Genomic DNA, 24101 nt, shown 5'->3' on the forward strand with positions numbered 1-24101 from the left:
CTTTGGAAACAGAAATTGCTGGGCCGACTTTGTGAACAGTCAAAGAACCAACGGGAGCAGGAGAAGTGGGTGCTCCAGCTGCGGAAGGAGAAGGTAGAGTTAATGCATTTGCTTTCTTTCTGAGGCACAGCATGATCCATTGGTGCAGGGAGATCCATGCATACTGTACATAAGAAATAGGAGCAGAGGTCAGCCATCTGGCCATTCATTAAGATCATGGCTGATGTGGCCGTGGATTCGGCTCCACCTACCAACTTGTTCTCTTATCACCTTTAAATCCCCTGTCGTTCAAAAACCTATCCAGCTGTGCCTGTAATATATTGAATGAGGCAGCCTCCACTGCTTGGTGGGGCAGGGAATTCCACAGATTCACTGCTCTCTGGGAAAAGCAGCTCCTCCTCATCTCTGTCTTAAATTTGCTCCCCTGGTTCTCGTAGCTCCTTAGCCCAACCTTAGCCCTGCATCTAGGCAACTGGGATCGGGAGCGCTGATTGGATTCGGCTTCCTCCTGCTTGTACTGGGGCAGTTTGTTACAGCCTTGACCCATGTACATTGACATCAGTGGCCAATGGAATAAGGCTATTGCACCCCTTCCACCCTGCACACAGCATCTTCCAGCTCCTCCCGTCGGGGAAAAGATGTAGGAGTATCAGAGCCAGACTGAAAAACAGCTTCTTCCCATAGGCAGTGAGAATGCTGAATTATCAAAGGAATTGCTCACACAAGACATCTGAGACTCTTAATATTCTCTAAACAATATTTATTTTTATATATGTATGCGTGTTTTGAACTGAGGAAGGGAGAACGCTGTTTTGTCGGGTTGTACTGTACAATCAGATGACAATAAACTTGAAATCGAACTTGAACTCTTAAGTTGTAGCTGGGAACTGAACAGAAGTTGCAAAGTATATATTTACAATCATTGCATGTTGAACATAGCAGGCAGTCATGTCATCTTTCCTAAGCTGCACCTGATCTCAGTTCTGATCGATGCTAGTGGACCTGAAACAATCGCCCTGTGTCTCTCTGCTTAGACTCTGCCACCGACATGTCCAGCATTTTCTTCTGCCTAATTTCAGATCTTGTCCATCGTTCCCTTGCAGCCCACTTTCATTTTCTTTTCCTCTCTCTGTCCTCTTTATCCTGGTCTCTGGCAGTGTAAGTTCCAGAAGACCATCGGTACACAACAGTTAGAACCATAGAACATTTACAGCACAGGCCCCTTTGGCCCTTCTAGTCTGTGGCAAACCATTTTTTTTTGCCTAGTCCCACTGACCTGCACCCAGTCCATAGCCTTCTATACTTCTCCATCCATGTACCTGCTCAAATTCTTCTTAAATGTTAAAATTGACCCCGCATTCACCACTTCAGCTGGCAGCTCATTCCACCACTCTGTGTGAAGAAGTTCCCCCTAAACTTTTCCCCTTTCACTCGTAACCCATGTCCTCTAGTTTGTATCTCACCTATTCTCAGTGGAAAAAGCCTATCTACATTTACTCTGTCTACCCCCTCATCATTTTAAATATCTCTATTAAATCTCCCCTCATTCTTCTTTGCTTCAGGGAATAAAGACCTAACCTGTTCATCAGATCTCATTCATTCCACTTGTCTCCATGGCTCTTGTGTCAGGGTCATTTTAAATATTCTTCCCTTTTGAGGATCGAGTTCATTTTTCCTCCTGTTGCTCTTTAGGAATCGCTGGAAAGTGCCTTGGAAACAACCCATCGGGAGATGGCAATGTACCGTAATCTACCAAGTTACACTGAGCAGCTCGTGCAGAAAAAGGAGACTTTGCAGAACCAGTTGGTGAACATCCGTGGGGAGCTCTCACAAGCATCTACGGTATGGGAGCTGCATTGGTGTGAGGTGGTTTCTGGCCTCATTCACACAACTGCCTTAACATTTGCTTAAATATGTAGCAGAATTATCAAATCATAGGACTGTACAACTTTGGCCCATCCCACCAAAGTGCCTCCCTGAGTTTATCCTGTGTTTAACCCTTATCTCTCTAAAACGTTCCTATCCATTAACCTGTCCGAATCTCTTTTAAACATTGTAATTGTACCTGCTCTACAACTTCCTCTGATGTCTTGTTCCATGCACCCCATCCTCTGTATGAAACAATTGCCCCTCAAAACCTCTTCTTCCTCTCAAATCTATGCCCTCTCATGTTAGACTTCCCTACCCTTGGAAAAAGAATGTGACCATTCACCTTACTAATGCACCTCATGATTATCTAAACCCCTCAGCCTCCTTCATTTCAGGGACAGGTGGTCCCCGCCTATCTATCACTGTAACTCAAGCCCTCCAGCCCTGGCAACATCCTTGTGATCCTTCTCTGCACCCTCTCGAGAGCAGCATGGTTGGCGCAATGCTGTTACAGCGCTAGCGACCTGGACCAGAATCCCACACTCTATAAATAGGTTCTACATTCTCCCCATGTCTGCATGGGTTTCCTCCCACCCTGCAAAACATACGGGGTTTTAGGTTAATTGGGTGGCACGGGCTCATGGGCTGAAAGGGCCTATTAACGTGCTAATGTCTTAAATTTAAATTTACAGTTTACATTTAAAATTTAAATTAAATGCATGCAAACACAAAGGGAACAATGGCTGGTGGTATAAGGTCAAGTTGCTGGTCTAATATCCAAAGCCCTGGACTATAGATTTAGAATTTAAATTTAATATTATTTACAACACAATAGAAACCAAATCCAGCCATTGAAACCCAATTACACCCAATTAATGTTCATTTTTGGCGAGTAGGAGGAAACAGGAACACACGGTGAAATCCCACACAGCTCACAGAAAGAGCAGCTCCCACATAGCTCACAGGAAGAATGTACAAATTCTTTACAGACAACGGCAGATTTGAAACCGGGTCCGTTGGCACTGTAATGGTATTGCACTAAGGGATATGCTAACCGTGCTGCCCCAGTCATTGTACTTAAATCCTATCCAGGCATTTGGGAAATTTTGGACCAAGTAATAAATTACAGAGTGATTATGAAACTTCTGAATTGTTGTGAAAACCCACCTCTTTCACTCTGGGTTCAATAAGACTCCAGACCTGGGTGAATGGGCAATTAAGGAGGTAAAATGAAATGCCAGTCTTGATAGCAACCTCCACACACCATTAATAAATAAGAGAGGTCCTCAGACACAACGAAGCAGAGACACACGTTCTGTAAGGTAAAACATCATGAGATGGGAATGTGTAAGGAGTTACCCTGTACAGGGCTGTAACAAGATGTGAATGCATCCTTGTACTTACAAGATAAGAGAGACATTGATGGATTGAGAGGCAGGAAGCTAGCAGGGAAAGGATAGCAACAGTTTTAGTCATTGGACAAGTAATGATATGATGATGTTCTAAGCATGTATCCAAGGGTATAAAAAATCACCATTTTGCTGATAACGGCAGAATGCATTCTCCGACTAACATCGTTAGTCGCAAGTGTTACAATCCGGTAATAAAGAACAAAGAACCCTGATTTCGACTCAGTCTGGTGTTTGTCTCACTCATTCATGAACAAAGCAGACCTAACAGTTCTCAATGCAGGGCCAGGGTATTAGTGAACTCACTGTTCTTAATCCTCTCATAGCTGCCCAATCAACAAATAAACACATGAGTTTATAGACCATTATTTTATTTAATCACTACATTTCAGCCAGTAAAATACTGTTGTTAGACAGATATGTAAATGTTTAACTGAATAATGATGGCGGTGTAATTAAATAGATAGATCCCTTCTGATATATTCTGGACAGTTTTCCTGTTTTCTCAACATCTGTTTTATCCATATGAATTGCTTAGGACCCCCCCCCCCCCCCCCCACCAATCAAAGGCCCCATCTTGCTGATCCAAATGGTTTTGACTCAAGGTGCAGATGACCAAAGCTGTTGGGGTCCTTGTGTAGCGAAGTTTCTTGCGCCCATGCAATTTTAGCTGCCCCTAAAACTCAAATGCCCTGGCAATCACTGGAATCCATTAAGAAGGGGCACAGGTCTGCATACTGATGCATCTCGAGTTGGTTTAAGGTCACAGACTGTTGCAACTTGCTGGGGGAAGGGGAAGTGGGAGGAGGGATTTTTGGGGTTGGATGGGAAGATTCAATGCATTGCAAACAAGAAAATAAATTAGCAGGTGTGTGCTGAGTGTTTCTGTTCCTTGTTGGCAGACTGGATGAGACTCCTATGATGCTCAAGTCTCTTTGCAATTGTGCCATCAGAAGCGAAATAAGTGATGGGTACCAATCAGTGACGAACACTCACACGCCAGGGGTCGCCCTTTGTAAAATGTCCACTGCTCACCTTTAATGATGAATGCAATTGTGGACTTGAAGGCCATCATTAACTTAAAAAATAATATTTGATTTGTTATTGAACATTCTTTAGGCATTAAGACTTTCAAAAACGTGTATTGATTTGTATTCTGGTTCCTGCTTTACATGTTACACCCACTTTAGGCCTTTTCAAGCACAAAAATGGAGTGCGATGCCCTCAAGATGGAGTTGTCCATCATTCACAATGACTTATGGGAGCAACTGAACAGCCCTGTGGGAACGCAGGTAACACGGCCACCCAATCATGGTCACTTCTCATTCGTGTTGAGGGACTGAGGTTCAACCAATAATTCATCTCTAACTCATCAGCCAATCACATCTTCAAATGATTTTGAATATTGTCATCTAACATCAACAACTGGAACTCTTAGTGTGATTTATGCTGAGTGATTGTAGATGGCTCTTCGTTACTCTTTCAGGTTGAAGTGGGGAACAAGCACATTCAGAAGGAACTCTGGAAAATCCAGGATGTCATGGAGGGCCTGAGGAAGACCTATCCTGACAGGGTTCCAGCAGAGCCCATCAAACAGAATGGTATGGAATCTCCCAGTGCTACTATCTATAGTCATTGCCCCATAGACAGCTCACAGCCCATGGGCAGCTAATGTGTGCCATGAAGGACAAGGGATTACCTGCTGAAAGCCATGACTGTGTCCTGCCCAGTGACCAAGGTCAGGAGGTGAATCTTTGTTGCACCAAGTACTGCTCCAAAATAATTTATTCATCATGTACACATTGAATTTTTGATCACCTACTCGAGAACACCATCTTCAGGTGCTGTGCTAACCCAGATTTGGCTCAGGGACCACCATCCTCACTTGCCTCAGATTATTGCATGACTTTGAGGATCAGAAAGTTAATGAGTTCATCTCTCAGCACAGAAGTGAAGGAAGGAAAGTTTCAGGGAAACATCAGGGTTAAGGTTTTTTTTAGATAGATGGTAGTGGGTGCTTGGAACACATTAGCAGGGGTGGTGGTGGAGGCTGAAATATGAGGGGCATTTTTAGACAGGCATATGGATGAAAAGAATAGAGAGGTTTATGAGCTAGGAAGGGTTAGGTCTATTTTCTTGGTAGGAATATATACTGTAGGTTGGCACAACCTCTAGGGCCAAAGGCCTGTAGTGTTCTATGTTCTAAGACTGACTTTAAGATGTACAGAACCTGCATCACTAGATTCAGTATTGAATCCAGTCCCTTTCTGTTGTCTTGAGTGGTAGACCATTGAGGAGCAGAGTTCATCCTGATGGCCTGGCCATCATAACTGAAAGCCGACGACAAGAACCTGAGTTTAATTTGGAAATCATGATAGTTTAGCGGATAGAGCTTCTGCCTCACAGTACCAGTGATCTAGATTTAGCCCCATCCTCTGGTGCTTTCTGTCTGAGCTTATACCATTTCCCTGTGACCATGTGGTTTGTTCTGGTTTCCTTGCATCTCGCAATACACTGGGGGAGTGGGGGGAGTGACAGGTTAAATGGCCACACTAACTGCCCTCAGTGAATGGTAGAATCTGGATGAGAGTTGTTTAAAATGTAGGAAGAATTAGGTTACGGGAGAATGGGATGGGATTTGGACAGAATCAATTAATTAAACAGCCTCCGATGTTCCAAGGAAAAAAGTGTAGCTGATTGTACAAATGTGTCCATCCCTTTCTTGTACCACTACAGTGACGATACTTTAAAAATACTTCACTGGTTATAAAACTTTTTGTGATATCCTGAAAGGTTGCTATAGTGCAAAACTGTCATTAAAACTGCTTGCCATGAAACTGTTTTTTTCCCCTTGATGTTACAAAGGCAGCTGTGCAGATCCTCTATGGTCATGTTACATGCAAGACCAGCAGAAACAGAATTTCACTAAGACAACTGTATCTTCAAAACAATATTTTTATTAATAACATAGCACTTCTTACTTAACTCTAAACTTAACTTTAACTTAACCCCACTATGCATAAATATATATATTGGCATGTGTGGCAAATCCCTAAACCATTACTGTTTAGCCATGATTGTAAAAAGAATCAATATTTAAAGTTCAGATTCTTCAAAAGCAATTATGGAGTAGGTGTGAAGCAATTATGGAGCAATTATGGAGTAGGTGTGAAGCATCAGACTTCTCAAAACATGAAATTCTTGTAGATTTGTTTTCAGAGAATCGTTTCTTCATATGAATAATTTCCCTCTCTTGGATGGAGGTTATAGTACTTGTGATATCTGCACGATGATTTCACAAACCCAGACTAAGGTTACACAAAGCGCCATGTAGAAATGGACACAATGAATCTGTCCTCTTTTCAAAGAGACAGCTGAAGTGGTTCTTCTTACCACTGTTTTTGTATCTCTCATGGTAAAGAGAGTACAATCAGAGACCCTCTCCTGAGTACGTCTCTGCAATTTCTGACTTCAGATGTTTTTTGGCGCAATATTAAAATGCAGCTTTACAAATGCCTTTAATCACGTGACATTGGCTTCGGTTTAAAGTTTATCTCTTCCAAAAGTTTATGAACTAAATGCTTCTGATCTATCAGCTGAAACCACAAACAAAAGGTCATTGAAACAAAAGCTAGCTTGTTTGAACAAATGCTTATGAGTTTCCATTCTAACAACACAGGTAAACAAACAGAGTCTTTATTTAATTTGATTACCTCTTTGAGCAACTCCATGGTCATAGATATTTCAGTCAACAAACATTTTTAGTTGTATTGGGTTGTTTACCAGACTTTGGGAGTCCAAAAATGGCTTCTCTCTGAGTAAAATTGTGTGTCTGTATCCAACCCACAAAATAACTTTACTAAGAAATATATATATTATATACCTAAAGATTAATATTAGCACAAAGCCATCACAGATCAATGTACAGGAAGTCCAAGTCCAATTCTGCACACCTTGGTTCTAGGAGATGGTGAGGATTCTGGGTAAGGTTAGCTCAGTTGGCTTAGAAAATGCATGCAATATATTTGAACCCATTGACATGAGTATTTATACTTGTGGCAACTTGGTCCAAGGTTTCCTAACATGCCATTTACATTTTTCTCATAGTGCCAAGTACCCAGATGGGCACCTTCAGCTCCGACAGCCCTGCCAGTCCCATGAGCTCTAACAGCCTCGTCAGTCCCATGAGCCCCTTCTCTCCTGCCTCTGAGTCACAACTGTCGGCTCAGCAAGCAGCCAATGAGGTAAGCAGAGCCCCCAACACATGGCGGGCTGACCCAGTCCCACTTACTGCAATGGGATTGGGGGTTTGGATGATGTTTCAGGAAGTATTAATGAATGTAACACCACTCTAAGTATCTCTCACCTTCTGATGTTCCAATGCAGGTCCCATGTGTTGGCTTCGCTTCAAAAGAAAATGCAAAAGCAATTTAAATTCATGACATTCACTCAAATTGTATTTGATTATCTTTTACCAGCAAGTGTGTCCTGACTTTGAAACATGATTTTATCTCTAACTACTTGTGGTTAAGTGTAGCTATGTAAATGTTGAATTGATCGAGGAAGAATGAGGTTCAGGAACCTACTAAAGCAACGGTTTAACAATATAAAATTGCAAGGATGTTAAAATGCTATCCAGCACACCTCTTGCTGTCATGGATCCAACTGCAATCCCGCCTTTCCCTGTCATGGGCTTGACTACATCCAATTTCATTTCCTAAGGGAAGTTTGAGAATAAGTAGTTCCAGACTCAAAAAGAAATGCAGAAAATCTACAAAGTATCTCCTTTTTTTCCTATTATCTTGGTCTGTTCAGAGACATCATTGCGCCTCCCGTCACCTAGCAATAAAGGACGTGTGTTAAGTAGGTTAATGGAATATCTCCATGTCCAGTGTTATTATCTCCCCTCAAGTTCATATGATAATCCATCCTTCACTCAGGTGAAGGTCTGCATCTTCTCTATTTACACTAGTTTTGCAGAGAATGTGAAAGGTCTTCCAGTCTCCGTGTTTCTTCTGTCTGTAAATCAGACACAAAATCTACAGGTTACAAATGGAATAAAGGCCACGCGAAAGATTAAGATTAAAAAAAATTGAGGACAGGATTAAAGTGCCAGATTTTAAAGGCAAGGCCCTTTCCAAGATGTAGGAAGGGCTCAATCCCTTTGGTCCTCTGAAGTTTTAATGCTGGGTCTGATAAAACATCTGCTGGTTATTTTCCAATTTGCTTCCTGTTGTCTCTACCTCGATTCAGCTTCACTTGCACTAACAGACTAAGGTCTTGGGGGTGGCATCGGGGATCAGTTTGACCTTTTAACTTCACAGACTGTAAATGTCAGGATTTCTCCAAAGCCATGTGATCTCTGGCTTTCAATATTGCCTCGCAGCTATTAAGGAATATATTGAATCTGATAAACTTAGCAGCAGCTGTGTACTGTCAGCTGCATGGGAAATTGTTTCCAAATTTCCTTTGGTATCAATTGAACAAAGTTTTGGAATCATGTGGGATCACAGATATTATACAGAGCTGCCACTGCTATTTAGAAGATAAAATAAAAATTTCTGGAGAGTAGATCAAACTTGTAAGATTTCTCCACATAGAAGTGTTTGAATAGGGCTGTGGTAAGATGTGTAAATGATGAAGAGGAGGGGCTATTCATTGCTCTGAATTGTGCAATGCTTGATTACACTTCAACTGGTACAGAAGTCTAGGAACTTTTAGTATCCCCCTCAAGACAAGTCGAACTTGCTTGAATTGTATATCCTAATCTCCCCACTCACTCACCCAGTCCTCCCAGCTGCAGGATGCATGTGATAGGATCAGATAAGGATAAGGTGTAATTCAGTCATGGAATGGTTGCCATTGATTGGAGAGGAAGAGAATAATCAGTCCATTGTGTCCGTGTTGGCCTTAAAGAAGCATTGAAGCTAATCTCACTTTTCACTTCAGATCCATGACTGTACAGGTTCCCCCCCCCCCCCCCCCGCCCCCCCACAAATGTTCATTTAAGAACATTTTAAAAGTAATGAATGATTTAGTCTTTGCCTCCCTTCTACTGTGGTATAGTGGTTTCCCCTAGAGACCTTTGAATGGTGGCTGGCATGCCACACCTACACTCCGAGAGGTGGAAGCAGTGGCAGGGAGTGTCTGGATGATCACATGAATGGCCCAGGGATAGAAGGCTAAGTGTTGGAAGGTGGGATTGATAGTGGGTCAATATGAACATAGTGAGCCGAATAGCCAGTTTCCATGTTGTTGGGCCTCAGTGCGGGGCACTTGGCCAGAGTCTGCGGGGTAAAATAACAGTGTGTGGTGAGACAGGATCAGCTACCTTTGAGGTGAAAGGAGAGAGGCAAAAACTGATCCAATTACAATCGAACTCAGTATAAGATGTTGGTGGGGCTACATTTGGAGTATTGAGTTCAGTTTTGGTCACCTATCTAGATGGAAGATATTAATAAAATTGAAAGACTTCAGAAAATATATTCTAGGATGTTACCAGGACTTCAGGGATTGATTTACAGGGAAAGGTTAAACTGATTAGAACTTTATGCCCTGGAGCTTTGGAGAATGAGAAGAGATTGGTGGAGGTATACAAAATTATGAGGGGTAAATGCAACATTTCTTTTTCCACTGAAGTTAAATGAGACAGGAAGTTAAGGACATTGGGTATGGGTGATGCAATGTTTAAAGGGAACACCAGGGGGAACTTCACATAGAGAATGGTAGGAGTGTGGAATAAGCTGCCAGCTGAAGTGATGAATGCAAGCTCAATTTTGACAAATAAGAAGAATTTGGATAGGCACATAGATAGGAGGGATATGGAGGGATATGGTCTGGGTGTAAGTCGATGGGACTAGTCAGAATTATAATTCGGCACAAACTAGAGCCAAAGGGCCCGTATTTATGTGGTAGAGTTTCTATGGTCATAATAAGCCACCAGTTCATTAGGTTATGACCCATGCCTCAGCCTGAAGCCTCATTTCAAGGGGGTCCTTCCCAAACACTAACCTCCTCTTGCTCACTCAGTCTTGCTGGCTTTGCAGTTACACTTTATGCTTTGCTCGCTCTTTGTCTCAGGAAACTCAGCCGCCGCGACCACCCCTTCCGCAGTCCTACCTGCAGCAAGGGCCGCTGCCTGTAGTTCCTCCTCTTCCCACTGAGAGCAGCCTCTGGGCCTATTCTATCGAGGACATCTGGGAGCAGGCGGAGAAAGGGAAGACCACCTTGGACACCAGGAGAATTGAAGGAGCCACGGCAGTAAGTGGCTGGCCAGGCCACTGTCTACATCACTCCCGAGTCTTGTGGTTTCCCATTTGTGTCAGTTCTGCTCATGAATCTGAGGCATGAAATAAGTTGCAGGGAACCAACAACATTCAGCATCGACTCCAAACTCTCAGGAAGGCAAAATGGTGACTGTCTCCCAATGAAGTGTGATGAATCCCAGTGGTTTCATTGCACTTTGTGTCACCAAATCTGGACTGTGCTTCGATAGGTAATTTACAAGATGAAATTTGAGACATTATAAGTTAGTCATGTGTCAATGGTGGCTCAGTCACATGGACTGAGGGAATGGATTGGAGATAATGGTCTCTCAGATGAGCACTAATTCAGCCCCTACTTGAGACTATTGTAAAAGGCAATTACCACATTTACTCTTGTAATAGTCGACCCCCACTTTTTTCTTTGACCCAAAAATTGTGTGTTTTAAGTATGACCTGTGTAAAGGTCGACTCTACTATTTTTGGACCCAACTGCCTGCCCATCAGAGCTCCTGACGCCCCAACCGCAAACCCTCGCTATGGCCACCTGCCCATCCAAGCTCCCGACATCCTGACTGCAAACCATCACCATGGCCACCCTCCCATCTGACCTCCCAATGTCCTGACTGCAAACCCTCGCCATGGTCACTAGCCCATCCAAGCTCTCAGACTGCCCACCCATCCAAGCTCCCGATACCCTGACTCTCGCCCCAACCATCTGTCCACCAGAAATTTCAAAGTCCCAGCCACAGGATTTCTTTTACGCCTCAGCTGCCCACCCATCCGAGCTCCCGATGCCATAAACACAGTCTTACCTCCCAGATTGAGCCATTCAAGCTCTTGATGCCTAAAAGGATGCAAGTAATTACCATAGTCAAAAGAATGACCCATGTAAAAGTTGACTCACCCACAAATTTGACCAGATAAATTGGTCCAAAAAAAAAAGATTATTACACTCGTATATAATTTTCCAAAAAAAAGCAATATTTATCCCTGTACTAATCTGGTCATTGTTACAATACTGTGTTCAAACCAACTTCTCCTATTCAGAAGTGCCTATTCCATAATTCATGGCTTCAGTCATTGTATAAAAGTTTTTTTGTGCCAGAGGCAATGGAATATTTGACACGGTTAGTGCAGTGATTATCGAAATGCAATTACAGGACGAACATCCCTGGTTTGAATCAGGGCTGTCTGTAAGGAGCTTATACGTTCTTCCTGTGACCTGTGTGAGTTTCCTTCAGGTGCTCAAGTTTCCTCGCACATTCCAAAGATGTACAGGCTTAATAGGTTAATTTGTCTAATGGGTGTATTTTGGCAGTACAGGCTCATGGGTTGGAAGAGCCTGTTACCATTCTATATCTCCAAATTATTTTTTTTAATTAGGTACTTTTCAAAATGTTTTCATTGCACAATTGAGGCATGTATCGATTATGGATTTCAGGAATTTTGTCATTGAGGATGTTTTATGCATGTTGTCGTTCTGTGCTTGATAGGGGAGCTCCTCAGGGGACTGTACTTATGGTATACATGAGGAGCATATCCACACGTGATTTAGGCTTCAGTGATCGGGCTTCAGTCCGGTCCTTCAGTGCTGTCCATGTGGAGTTTGCACATTTTCTCTGTGATGGCATGGGTTTCCTGCAGGTGCCCATGATCCTTCCTAAATTGCAAAGAGGAGGATAATAAGCCACCGAAAATTGCCCCTAACTGTGTAGTAGAATCAGGAGGGATTTGATGGGAATGTGTGCAGAACAAAATAAGATTAAGTCAGAGTCATTGTGGTTGGCACAAAGAGTGGGCTAATTGATTTGTTTTCTTTGGTGCTTGCCCTTTTACAAGATGGAGAGATGGTGAAGTGTTGAATGGAAATTCATTCTGATGTAGCAACAGAAACTTGTGTAGTGGCCTTACAAAATAAGAGGATCCAAACCACTTTGAAAGATCATTGATTTAACACCATAAGATTTAACACCAAGACAAGTGTAAATAGATTAGAGGAAGGTTGCTTAGTGATGTAAATTTGAAGGGGCACCTCAGAGGTGGAAAAAATGTTCAAGGGTGTTGTGGGGTGCAGTTCTTCCAGAGCTTGGGATCTCAGATCTTGAGGGTCAGGAATAATCAAAAGTCAAGAATAGAGGACAATACACGAATATGCTGGAGAAATTAGGACAGCACGTTTGGCGTAACGGCTACCATTACACCTTTACAGAGCCAGCGATTGGGAGCGGACTGGGATTTGAGTCCCATGCTGATTGTTAGGAGTCTGTACATTCTCCCTGTGTCTGTGTAGGTTTTCTCTGGGGGCTCTGGTATCCTCCGAAATGTACCAGGACTGTAGGTTAACAGGTGCATGGGCAAAAATGGCCTGTTACAGGGTTGTATGCTTAAATTTTTTAACAAAATTAAATTCAGCAGGTCATGCAGCATGCACAGGAAGTAAAAGGTAGCCAAGATTTCAGGCCACAGCCCCTCATCAGGGCCCATTTCTGATGAAGGACTCAGGCCCAAAACGTTGGTTATCCTAAACCTATGGATGCTACCCGACCTGCTGAGTTTCTCCAGCATGCTTGAGTATTGCAGTCAACTCCAAGACCTGCAGACTTTCTTGTTCAGGTCTATATAGGAGACAGCAGGTTCCCAGAGGGCTGTGGGGATGCAGATTTTGAAGTGCCATCATTGACAGACTTGGAGCCAGAGGGTAGGTCAGTGAGACTAGGGTGTTGACTGAACAGAAACACATTCAATGAAAATCAGTCACAAACCATTGGAGACCTCCTTATTTCATGCCTCTACTTTTGATGGCCAGTCTGGTGTATTTGGTGTATCCCATTCAAATCTAATGTATGACATATAAAAATGTTGACACTGTCTATTTAAATAGGGAAATGAGATTGTGAGAACAGGTCAGGAAAGTCTGAAGTCAAAGAGGTCATGCATCACAGCACCTACCTACCTATCTCTTTCCTGTACACATTTACATCTTCTGCAACTTTCCTGCATGAAAAGGAGTGACTTAAATGATTATTGAGGAGCAGTTTGCCTTTAAGTTGTTAGTCTTCTGAAGGGAGCAGCCGGCAGTGGGCTTTCACCCATCTCATTAGCTACTGCACCTGATGCAAAGGATCTGTTGGCTCTTGAGTGATGCCAATGCCTTCCCATGCTTGCTCGAGGGGATGAGAGCTCATCATAACTGCAGGGGGCACACTAGCATAACAATTGCACACTTTCTGTTGTTCAACAAGAACATAATTGTTATTTCGTCATTCCCTTTGGTTCTATGCCACACCGAGTTGCAATGGTTAACAGCAAGGCTCAACAGCATTGCTGTTTTCCCTGAACCCAAAGCTCCTGTGCCATTGCGTATCCAGTAAGGGGGTCACTGGATGAGAATCAAGGACCGACTTACCTTGCCAGTGGTTTTCACCCACCACTGCCACATAGCTATTGCCACTGAGGCCAACTCCAGCAGCTTAGTCTAGGGAGGCATCCACTCGTATTGATCTGGAGACCTTCCAGCTGAGTAATTAAGCCTCCCTAGTAGTGGACTGAGACGAAATGTGTCTGGGGGAGAGGTAAGGGTTATTAATATAAAGAAATGTGGATTTCCTCAGATAGGGGGGGAAGCTTGTGCTGTGAGATCTCTCCACGAGCAGCGCGGTTGGTGTAGTGGTTAGTGCAATGCCTTTACGACGCCAGCGACTGGGACGGGGGTTTCAATCCCGTGCTGTCTGTAAGAAGTTTGTACTGTGTGGGTTTTCCCCAGGGACATCTGATTTCTCCCACCATTCAAAAAGTGCTGGGGATGTAGGTTAATTAAGTGTAAATTGTGGGCCAAAATGTCCTGTTATCATGCTGCTTGTCTAATTTTTTTTAAATTAAAGTTGACTGAGATTTGCAACTCTCCTTGCTTCATTTGACTTTGAAAAATGAATCAGAACTCATGTTTAGCAGAGCACATTTAATAGCATTAAAGTAAGCAACTGAAGTTTATAGTTTTTCTTAACATTTGAGAAGTCTGGAGTTCATGGAGTTTGAGAGAAGCACCCTTTAACACCACCCTGTGGCAAACACCAAACTCTTGGGTCCCTCTGGAGCCAGCCAGGGGAATGGAGTTTTCTTTTGGACCTTGTTTTAACCATGTCCCAACCTCAGCAACTTTCTGTGACCGAGCAACTGCAAAGTGCTGAGACCCAGTCATTCATCAACTGTCATGGAGCTGATTTCTTTTCTCGTATTTACCCCCCAGCAGAGGTCGGGCTTCGACGGGTCCAGGAAGGAAATGCGGCCGGTGTTGCAGCCAAACTCTGAAAGCAGCACGGGGCAAAGTAAGCAGGACTCCGAAGTGGAGAAGCAGAACAAAGGTATCGTCTGCAAGAGATCAGTGGGCCTATGTCCACTCATGAAGAGATCAAGGGTTTAACATCCAGGTTTATAATTGGAAGATGTCTTACTGGTCATTCTATTTTAGAACCATGCCTACAAAAACTGGAGCGCAGATTTAAAATATGACAAGGTTTACAATAAAAGATTAGCTATTTCTATCATATCACTCTGTAATGATATATTTTACTTGGTGTAATAATATCTATATTGTTATAATATCTATTCAAGAATAAAACATCCGACAGTTAGTTTAGTGGTTAGTACATCTTTATTACAGCACTCGTGACCAAGATTCGAATCCATCACTGTCTGTTGGGAGAGTGTACGCTCTCCCCATATCTACGAGGATTTCTTCCCATGGTTCCTTCAGTTTCCTCCCATGTTCCAAAGATGTACAGGGTTAGTAGGGTAAGTGACCACATGGATGTGATTACGCCCGAAGAGCCTGTCACTGTGCTAAATCTCTAAACTGAAAATCCCAAAGTTCTTCATAGGAGTGTTACTAAACAAAATCTTGAACCATATATGGGGATTTTTGGACAGATGATGAAAAGACGAGATCTTGAGGAGATGGAAGAGAATCTGGAACAGAAGACAAACTGCTGGAAGAACTCAGCAGGTTGAGCAGCATCTGTTGAGGGAAATGATTTGTGGCCTTTTGGATTGAGACCTTGCATGGCGACAGAGAGTGAAGAGGAAAGGTAGCCAGTATAAAGAGGAGAGGGGGAGGAGGGAAGCAGAAGCCAGGGAGTGGTGGGTTGAGAAGTGGAAGGGAGGTGGCAGACAGATGGGACAAGGTGTGGGTGAGGGAGGTCTCAGTTTGGGGCTGAATCAAGTGGGTGATGGGCAGAGTAGCTCATGAGAGCAGATCGAGCCAGGTATGGGGAGGTGGGGTGGAGGTTGGGGTACAGTTGAATGTGGAGACAGATGATGGAGGTGATAAACAGGAACAATGTTGGAATCGAAGTAAAAAAGGTAATGATGCGACTGATGAACGGAGAAGTGAAGGGCAGGTGGAACTAGGAGAATTCAGAATTTAAAAGAATGCTACTGAGGGGAAAAGAGGTGAAGAGGGAAGAGGCTTTGGAAGTGACTCTACAAATGCAGACATGGCATGGTCATTTATGAGGAAGGAAATAAATGAAATGCATAAGAGACCAGAATTGGGTGTCTGTGTGCACGGCGAGCAGAGGTTAAACATAAAGAGGGAAGAATCATTGGAAGGACTATTACATGTGAGAAAACTTTCGTTGCTCAATGTAGATGAATCAGTTCAGAGGTGAATGTGAAAACCAGCAACTACCTGCATCCAACTGCAGAATCACACGTGAGACACCCCTGAGTGGCAGCATTTATACATTTGTGTCCTGTGGGAGTAGAGGGAGTGAACATCTAAAACAGGAGCTGTTGATGTTTGTAGCAAGACTTCCCCCAGTGGGTCCATGTCCACTTCCTGCTTAAATGTACAACAGTTCTGCCTTATTAGTGCTGTGCCACGCTGCTGAGTGTTTCCAGAATTCTGCTTTTATTTCAGATTTTCAGTATCTGCAGGTTTTATAAAAATATTTGTGGGGATGTGTTTGCCTGTGTCAATATGTGTCTGTGTATAAGTGTGTGTGTGTGTGCGCGTGCATGCGCAATTTTCCCACACCCAAAAAAATTTAGTCAGGTTCATACTTGGCTCCAGTCCATCCAAGGCTTTTAAACTGCTTCTGGGGAATTTAGGGATGGACCTGAATTTTTGGCCTTGCCAGTCATGTCCTCATCCCTCTGGTGTATTTTTTTTCATACAAGGGAATCTGGACTTCACAGGCTCAGCCAGCTTCAGAAGTTGCCTTCCTGAGCTGCTGCAGTCCTTGAAGTGTGTGTGTATTCAGGATGCGGTTAGTGGGAGAGTTCCAGTACTTTGATCCAGAATTTGTATGCCTGAAGATGACTATATTATTCATGAAGCTCATTGCTAAAATTAACATTATTTGTTAGGAGTTGAAGCGAGCTGTGGTTTTTGAATGAACAAAATAAACTGACAGGAAGAAATTAATGATTTTGGTTCCCTCTCCAAGTTATGGCAGAGGGGCAGAGAATCGGGGATAGAATTTGTACTAGATGTATTTCTAGTAGCTCTCAGAGTCGTCCAGATGGTGTTTTCTGACCCATATTACATCTTGGTTCTACAGTAGGTGTTGTCCCTCCAAGGACCAAGTCGCCTCCAGACGATGCTTATCCAACTCCCTCCAATCTTGCTGTTCGGAGCAGCGATAAAGCTAACTGTGAACTTCTGGCAAGAGTAAGTGAGAAGGGGGCTTGGAACAGATCGAACCACTCACCCTCTGCACACAACGTTTCTACTGTATTCTTAACGTAATGAAAGCAACAGATTAAAAACTTGCAATGATTTTTCAGGTAATAAATTTGGCATGAAATGGTGTCCAGGAATATTGTTTGGCATCTGCAGGTGATATTGCCTTGGGAACCCAAAACCCCTCATTCTACATGGACTCAGTTACAAAAAGTAGTGTTAAAATGAAACTTTGACGACCCCTTCGACAGCTTTGTCAGATTCAATGAAATGCAGATTCTTTTGTATACTATGGGGAATCTACTTGCCTGTCACCAGCTGTTTTGAGGGGTTAGAGACATATTTGCATCTTAAAATTCATGAAGCTAAACACTGCAGTTAACATCCTTTATTGAAAGTTTCACGTTCAAATTTATGTTTGTTGACACGTGCCGAAGTGCAGTGAAAAAATTTGTTTTACACCTTATCAAGTAACTCTGTTGATACATACGTATGGCAGAATATAACACAGTACAGAGGGGAGAGTTACAATGAGAATCCAGTTTGAAGGGAGTAAGGGTAACATCGATGATGCAGAATTAGTTTGATCGTCTGATTGTAGCAGCAGAAAAGCTGTAACTGTATCTCATGGGGTGTGATTCCACACTCCCGAATCATCTTCCCCTCTGGAGGAGGGAGAGGAGAGTGCAGTTGGGCTGGGATGAGTCCTTTCTCATGTTGGCTGCTTTACTGAGGCATTGGGAGTTATAGCTGGAGTCGATGGAAGGAAGGGAGGTTTGTGTGATGGTCGCAACTCTTTGCAGTTTCTTGCAGCCTTGGGTGGAGCAGCTCCCATGCCACTGATGTGGAGGATTTGTTTTGTGTGAAATAGTATTGCCTTTCAAGTTTCTATCACCTCACCCATGTGAGATTAATGTACAGATTCAATGTGGAGGAGTGTCTAAGGATGACTATTGACATCTGAAGGATTTAGATGGCATTCAGCAAGTTCTACAGTTTGAGATTGTCCGTCTGGTCCTCTCTTGGCAGGTCAATATCAACCTCATACTGCCAGCCATGGATGCATAAAAATGTTGGGTGTGGGCTGAAGGTGGGAAACTGGGATTAACTTGGATGGACACTTTGGTCAGCATGGGCAAATGGGCCAAATGGCCTGTTTCTGTGCTGTGAAAATCTGTAGTGTTACAATGGAGCAAGTTTTTTTCTCTTTCCCTCCATCTTCCTCTCTCTCCTCCCTCTCCCTTTCTCTCCTTCCTCCCTCCCTCTTTTTCTATCTCTCTCTCCTCTCTCCCTCTTTTTCTCTCTCTCTCCTCCCTCCCTCTCACTCCTCCCTATAATTTCTTAACCAAAACTGACTTTATAAGTTGTGGACCATCCAACGGTAATTTTTTGTCCTTTGCCCTTCCAGACAATGCTGATTGTCTTTGTATCCTTGGCAGGAAAGACTGAGAGGCAGTGGTCCCTCCAGCGATGCAAAATCCAAGATGAGTGTGGAGGAACAAGCTGAGCGCATGAAGCGACACCAGAACGGATCATTGCGAGGTCACAACAAGAGACGAAGCCTGACTCTAACATCGGGACAGCTGGCAATGATGGATTCCGGCAGCCCAAAGCCCACTGCTCGGAAAGTCACGGTATGTCGGGACTTTCACTATCACAGGTGCCAGGCAAACAGGAAGGATTAAGTTGGAATGGAGAGTGCGCAGATCAGATTCACCAGGCTTACACCTAGAATTCAAAGCTACAGTAACATGGAGAGATTATTTAGGCTCTGGATTGTAAGAGGCTGTGAGGTGACCTTTTTAGGTTTAAGAAATTGTAGGGAGGGGAGGGAGAGGGGCAAGGGATGGGGAGAGAGGGAGGGGGAGGCAGAGAAAGGACAGAATAAATCTACCCTATGCTCCAGAAAATAATCTCTTTCCTCTCCTCTCTCCTCTCTCTTTCTCTTTCCCTTTCTCTCATCTCTTCTTTCTCCTCCTTCCTCTCTCCTTCCCTCTTTCCCTCTCACACACACACACACACACACACACACACACACACACACACACACACACACACACACACACACACACACACACACACACACACACACACACACACACGAGTTACAAATAATCTCCCCAGTGTACATCAAAGAATATCCATAGCAGATGTGTCTGAATCTTGAGTGGATAGCAGGTTTAAGGTGAGGGAGGGTTTATAGGAGGTGTAAGGAAGAATAATTATGCCCATTGGATCTGGCGCCTGTGTGGTGGTGGAGGCAGGGACTTTTGAAACCTTTATGAAGCATCTTGACAAGCACTTGAATTGCCAAGGCAGAGAAGGCTATGGACCAACTGCTGGTGCAAGGGACTGGTGTCGAGAGGTAGCTGTGGGTCAACATGGGCAGTGGATCAAATGTCCTGCTTCTGTTCCACATTGAGACTCCGTAATTTAAGTTGAAACAAAGGCGTAAGATTTTGAAAAGCTGTTTTGAAATCCTCCCCACCCGTCTGGCGCCCTGCAACCAGGTTCCTCGCCGGAAGACCACCGAGATCGATATCTCTCAACTGGAAGCAGCTGTCAGGGAAGACTTCACAGGCAAGTACCCTGAGACGCCCAGGGAAGAGATCGCGCGGCTGAGGAGGATGGACCTGGAGCCGGAGCACTATTCATTGGACATTAACAAGGAGGTGAGTGACTCAGATCTCTTGGGCTGTGGGTTTGGGTGTGCCTGTTTGCAAGACGTGGTTAGAGACTGTGTGGATGTCAGGGCAGTAAGAAAGGGGGGAGCAGCAAGGATACACGAATTGTTGGATGTATGTGGCTGTATTGATAAAGCTTTACTTGGACGAGTATTAATGGTAAAGTAGATAAATAAGGAGGTGCATTGAATGGACAAGTTATAAGAGAAGTTAAATGAGGATAGAGTTCAGAATCGAGATTTAATTTATCGTCACATATACAAGACGCTCAAACATCTTATCTTAGTTTGCCCTGCAAACTGGGAGAAACCAAATGATCCAAAACAGGAGCAAAAGAGAGTGCCTCCAGAGACACGGAATGGCTGTGCATCCTTCCCCTGACTTGGAGGGACACATCTACTGCCCCCGTAACTGCAAAGGCTACATAGCACCCTGTTCACTGGTGGAGCTGGCTGCAAGGCCCCATGTCCTCTGAACCCCAAACTGAGGGAGGGGTGGCCAGTGGAGGGCTGCTGGGGTGCCTGCTTAGCACCACAAGTCGTGCACCTGATTTCCCCTGTCCCCATAAGCTGGTTTCTTTAGTGTGTGACTTGGTGCAGGGCTTTTGGCCATGACCCAGAGCTGGAGCTGGAACCCAAGGTGGAGCTGGAACCTCCATGAGAAGCCTGCTTGTCCATAAGGTTCCAACAGCTTGCCTTCACTGACGTAATCTGTCTGGCCTGTTCTGTCTGACCCGGTCTGGCCCAGTTTGACTGACCCAATCCACTGCTGTCACTGTCCTCTGCAGATATCTCTGTAAAGCTCATGCTAGGATGGGAGTACAGATGAACCTGGGATGATTGGCCTGTTTCCATTCTGTTCACTCCATTTAATTGAAATTGCTCGGACCAGCACAGAGCCAAGGTGATAGGATCACAGAGTCACCAGCATTAACTCAGTCCCTCTCTCTAGGGGCTAGGTGGTTTTTATGTCAATTATATTGGAAATATTAGTGTCTGATCTTTCCACCATCATGGAACCTTCCTTGAAGGGTTAAAGTCATGTGGAATAGCAATAATTGGGAGATGAAGTGTGTTCAACAGGCATCAGATATTGAGGATACCCCAAGTGTCAGGAGGGCACACCAGCAAGCAGGGGGAGGAGGCATGGCTCTGTGAATGGAGATGATAGGGGGTGGAGAGCTGGAGGAAAGAGACAATGGGTAAGGGAAGGAAGGGAGAATGGAGAGTAGGCTGACAGAGGCCGGAGAAGTCTATGTTAATACCATCCAGTTGGAGAGTGGCCAGACAGAAAATCAAGCGTTGCTCCTCCCAATGGGTGGTCTTGGTGGGACATTACATGAGCCCATGGGAGTGGGGCACGGAGTTGAGTTGTTGGCAACTGGGAGATCTTTGTCATTGATGCAGACAGAGCGAAGGTGCTCAGCGAAGTGATCTCCCAGTCTGCACCCAGTCTCTCCAATGCAGAGAAGGCTCTCCCTCCCTTATCCACCTATTAGCTCCTGCCTTTGGGACTGTGCTCCTCCCCTCCCCTACCTCCATTTTTTTTGGGCTCTTGACTACATTTTTTCATACCTTGATGAAGGGCTCAAACCCAAAACATTGATTATGTATCTTTATGTTTGCTACATAAGGTACACTGTTGGATTTGTGTTTTACTTCCCTTTAAGATCTTGTGTTTTTTTTAATATAGTCACCCCTCATCCTTCTAAGGAATGTTGAAGTTCTCTTCTTTAGGGCAACCCTTCCCTTCCTGGAATCAGCCTGGTGAATCTTCTTTGGGCTGCCTCCATCCTCCTACATTTTGGTAAGGGGGCCATAACTGTGCACAGTATTCCAGGCGTGGACTTACCAGCACCCAGTACAACTGTAACAAGCTTTTCTGTTCTTAAATTCTAACCTCCTTGCGATAAAGGCCAATACGCTGTTTGCCTTGTCAACTACTTGTTGGAACAGCCTGCTAATGTTTTGTGATTCAAGCACAAGACAACCAGACCCTTACCGCATTCATTTGCAGTCTCTCTCCTGTGTGAGGTGGTGTTTTGTGGTTGCAGATGACCTTACTTAGTGCTTATGCAACCTAATGCAATGTGTACAGAATATTCAATGTGCCAGTGATGACCATGTTGATTTTTTTTGGAGGCATTTGCTTGTCACTATTTGTCACCAGCCTGGTTGAGATCAGGTCTTATTCCACAGTGACCGAGCTGTAAATCATTACTTGTTCTTCTCCTTGTCGATCGTCTGATGTTCAGTTGTCCACCCCGGATAAAGTCTTCATCCCTGAGCGTTACATTGAATTTGAACCTGAACTCCCGCTAAGTCCAGAGGAGATCAAAGAGAAGCAGAAGAAAGTGGAGCGAATCAAAACCCTCATCGCAAAATCCAGGTGCTCATTCATCACACTTTTGCCTGTTTGGTGACATTTTGGTGCCAGGACATTGAGTTTGGCAGCAGAGTAGACACTCATGGGGCACGCCACGTCTTGGCCAGAGTTTAGTCCACACTATGTCTCGGCTGGAGTAAATCCGGCCGGCTCACAATCTCCCACTGCTGGAGGCCCTCAGTCCTGTCGCTGGTCACAAACTAAGCCTAGCTGCCCAGTGAGTTCCAGGGGGCTGTGGAGAAAATCTTAGTGGATTTCCATACCACTCAGATTTCTGCTTTTATGGGTATGAAATGGAACATAGAACATCAAACATTATAGCTCAGGAACAGGCCATTCGACCCACAAGTCTGTCCCAAACATGAAGCCCAAATCAAACTTGTTTCCACATGTTGATTATCCCTCTGACCCCCTTCATATTCTATCTGGAAGCTTCTTAAATACTGCTCTTGTATCTGCTTTCACTATTACAGCTTGTTCCAGGCACCCACTACTTCCCATGCACTCATCTCTATTAATCCTTCTCCTCCTTGCCTGAAAGACGTGCCCTTTAGTGTGTGACAGTTTCACCCTGAGGAAATTATTCTGACTGCCACCTCTCAATTCCTCTCAAGATTTTCTAAAGTAAGAATGTGAGAGGGGTTCCTTCTGCTTTGGGTGAACCCTGTTTCTCATTAGTTTACAGAACATTGTCCCATTAACGGAGGGCCTCAGTGACAGCAACATGGACCCTGAGCTCCAGCTGCAGGAACAGGAGAAGAGGATTGAGATCTCGTGTGCTCTGGCCACAGAGGCATCCAGGCGAAGCCGGCTAATATCAGGTAAGGGGTTGCCACGGGAGGCCACTTGTGCTCTGGTCCTATGGGACCACCCACAGATCATGGGTTGAGTGAGGAGAGACCCTTGAATGCTGAAGTAATCCTATTGCTGAGAGGGCCAAACCAGTTTGAACACCTTCTGCCTCTGTAATCTTCATAAATGACCAGGGAATGGATCACTAGGAGAGTCCCCAGGAGTTCACTGGAGGGGTAATATAGGGGCCTCAGCTCTGCTACATGGAGTCATCTTTCTGCCTCCCCTACCCCAATGCCCATGTTCCACCACAGAGCATTATATTCCAGACTTTCCTAAATGGCTATCCCTTCGTGACTTGTTCATGACAATAAACTCTGATTCTGAAACACAATCCTGCAGACATTGACAATGAGGAGAAGAGGCCCAGAATTTGCAGCGATTATTCTATTAGTGTACAACAGCAAAGACCCAACATAGTCATTAAAAGAGTTTGGACTCTGCAGACCCAGGGATTCCCACCCCACCTCCCCCCACCCCTCCCCCAGCCCTCAGCTCCATGAATGCCAGCATGGAAATATTTTGGAGCAGCAAGTTATCAGTTGTGGAGCCTCCCTCTATGTACACTCAAGGGATTATTACAGAAATCGCACCCTTGCGTTTGCTCAGGTCTTCAGGTCAGACACCATCCCAACATGGTCGCACATCCCCGTTCCTTCAGGATTATGAGGTGCCAATCAGGAAGTCCTTCACTCATATCATCGGTGCTTGGAACAAAGGCATCACCATGTGCCAGACAGCTGGATGGACTACTTCTGTGCTGTAAATTGGAGAAAGAATGAGTCCGATAACCCCTACTCTGAGCCTGAGAATAAGCAATAAACTCAGTGTGGACCAAATATGCACACAGGCCTATTTTAACAACAAGCCCAGATGCTGGGCTCATCAAATGACAGGTTCTTGCTCAGACTGGGTTGGTCGCAAACTTCCTTCTAAAAGTAGAAATCTATTTTAT

At 44.3% G+C, this 24101-nt stretch overlaps 1 protein-coding gene across 14 annotated transcripts in view; it reads left to right on the plus strand.

The window, feature by feature from the left end:
• The window catches only part of plekha6 (pleckstrin homology domain containing, family A member 6), a 293601-nt gene that overhangs the window by 259745 nt on the left and 9755 nt on the right, over positions 1 to 24101 (plus strand). For 9 of the 14 annotated variants that reach the window (XM_069942031.1, XM_069942026.1, XM_069942030.1 and 6 more), the window contains 12 exons: positions 13 to 93; positions 1693 to 1842; positions 4469 to 4570; positions 4765 to 4879; positions 7386 to 7522; positions 10359 to 10538; positions 14790 to 14904; positions 17104 to 17213; positions 18665 to 18859; positions 19736 to 19897; positions 22164 to 22297; positions 22973 to 23115. In XM_069942031.1, the coding sequence (XP_069798132.1) occupies positions 13 to 93; positions 1693 to 1842; positions 4469 to 4570; positions 4765 to 4879; positions 7386 to 7522; positions 10359 to 10538; positions 14790 to 14904; positions 17104 to 17213; positions 18665 to 18859; positions 19736 to 19897; positions 22164 to 22297; positions 22973 to 23115 (1624 nt within the window). The remainder of the gene's footprint in view (positions 1 to 12; positions 94 to 1692; positions 1843 to 4468; positions 4571 to 4764; positions 4880 to 7385; positions 7523 to 10358; positions 10539 to 14789; positions 14905 to 17103; positions 17214 to 18664; positions 18860 to 19735; positions 19898 to 22163; positions 22298 to 22972; positions 23116 to 24101) is intronic. The other 5 variants (XM_069942028.1, XM_069942027.1, XM_069942032.1 and 2 more) reach the window with 5 other exon arrangements.

Source organism: Narcine bancroftii, chromosome 5, assembly GCF_036971445.1.
Source record: "Narcine bancroftii isolate sNarBan1 chromosome 5, sNarBan1.hap1, whole genome shotgun sequence".
Lineage (NCBI taxonomy): Eukaryota > Metazoa > Chordata > Chondrichthyes > Torpediniformes > Narcinidae > Narcine > Narcine bancroftii.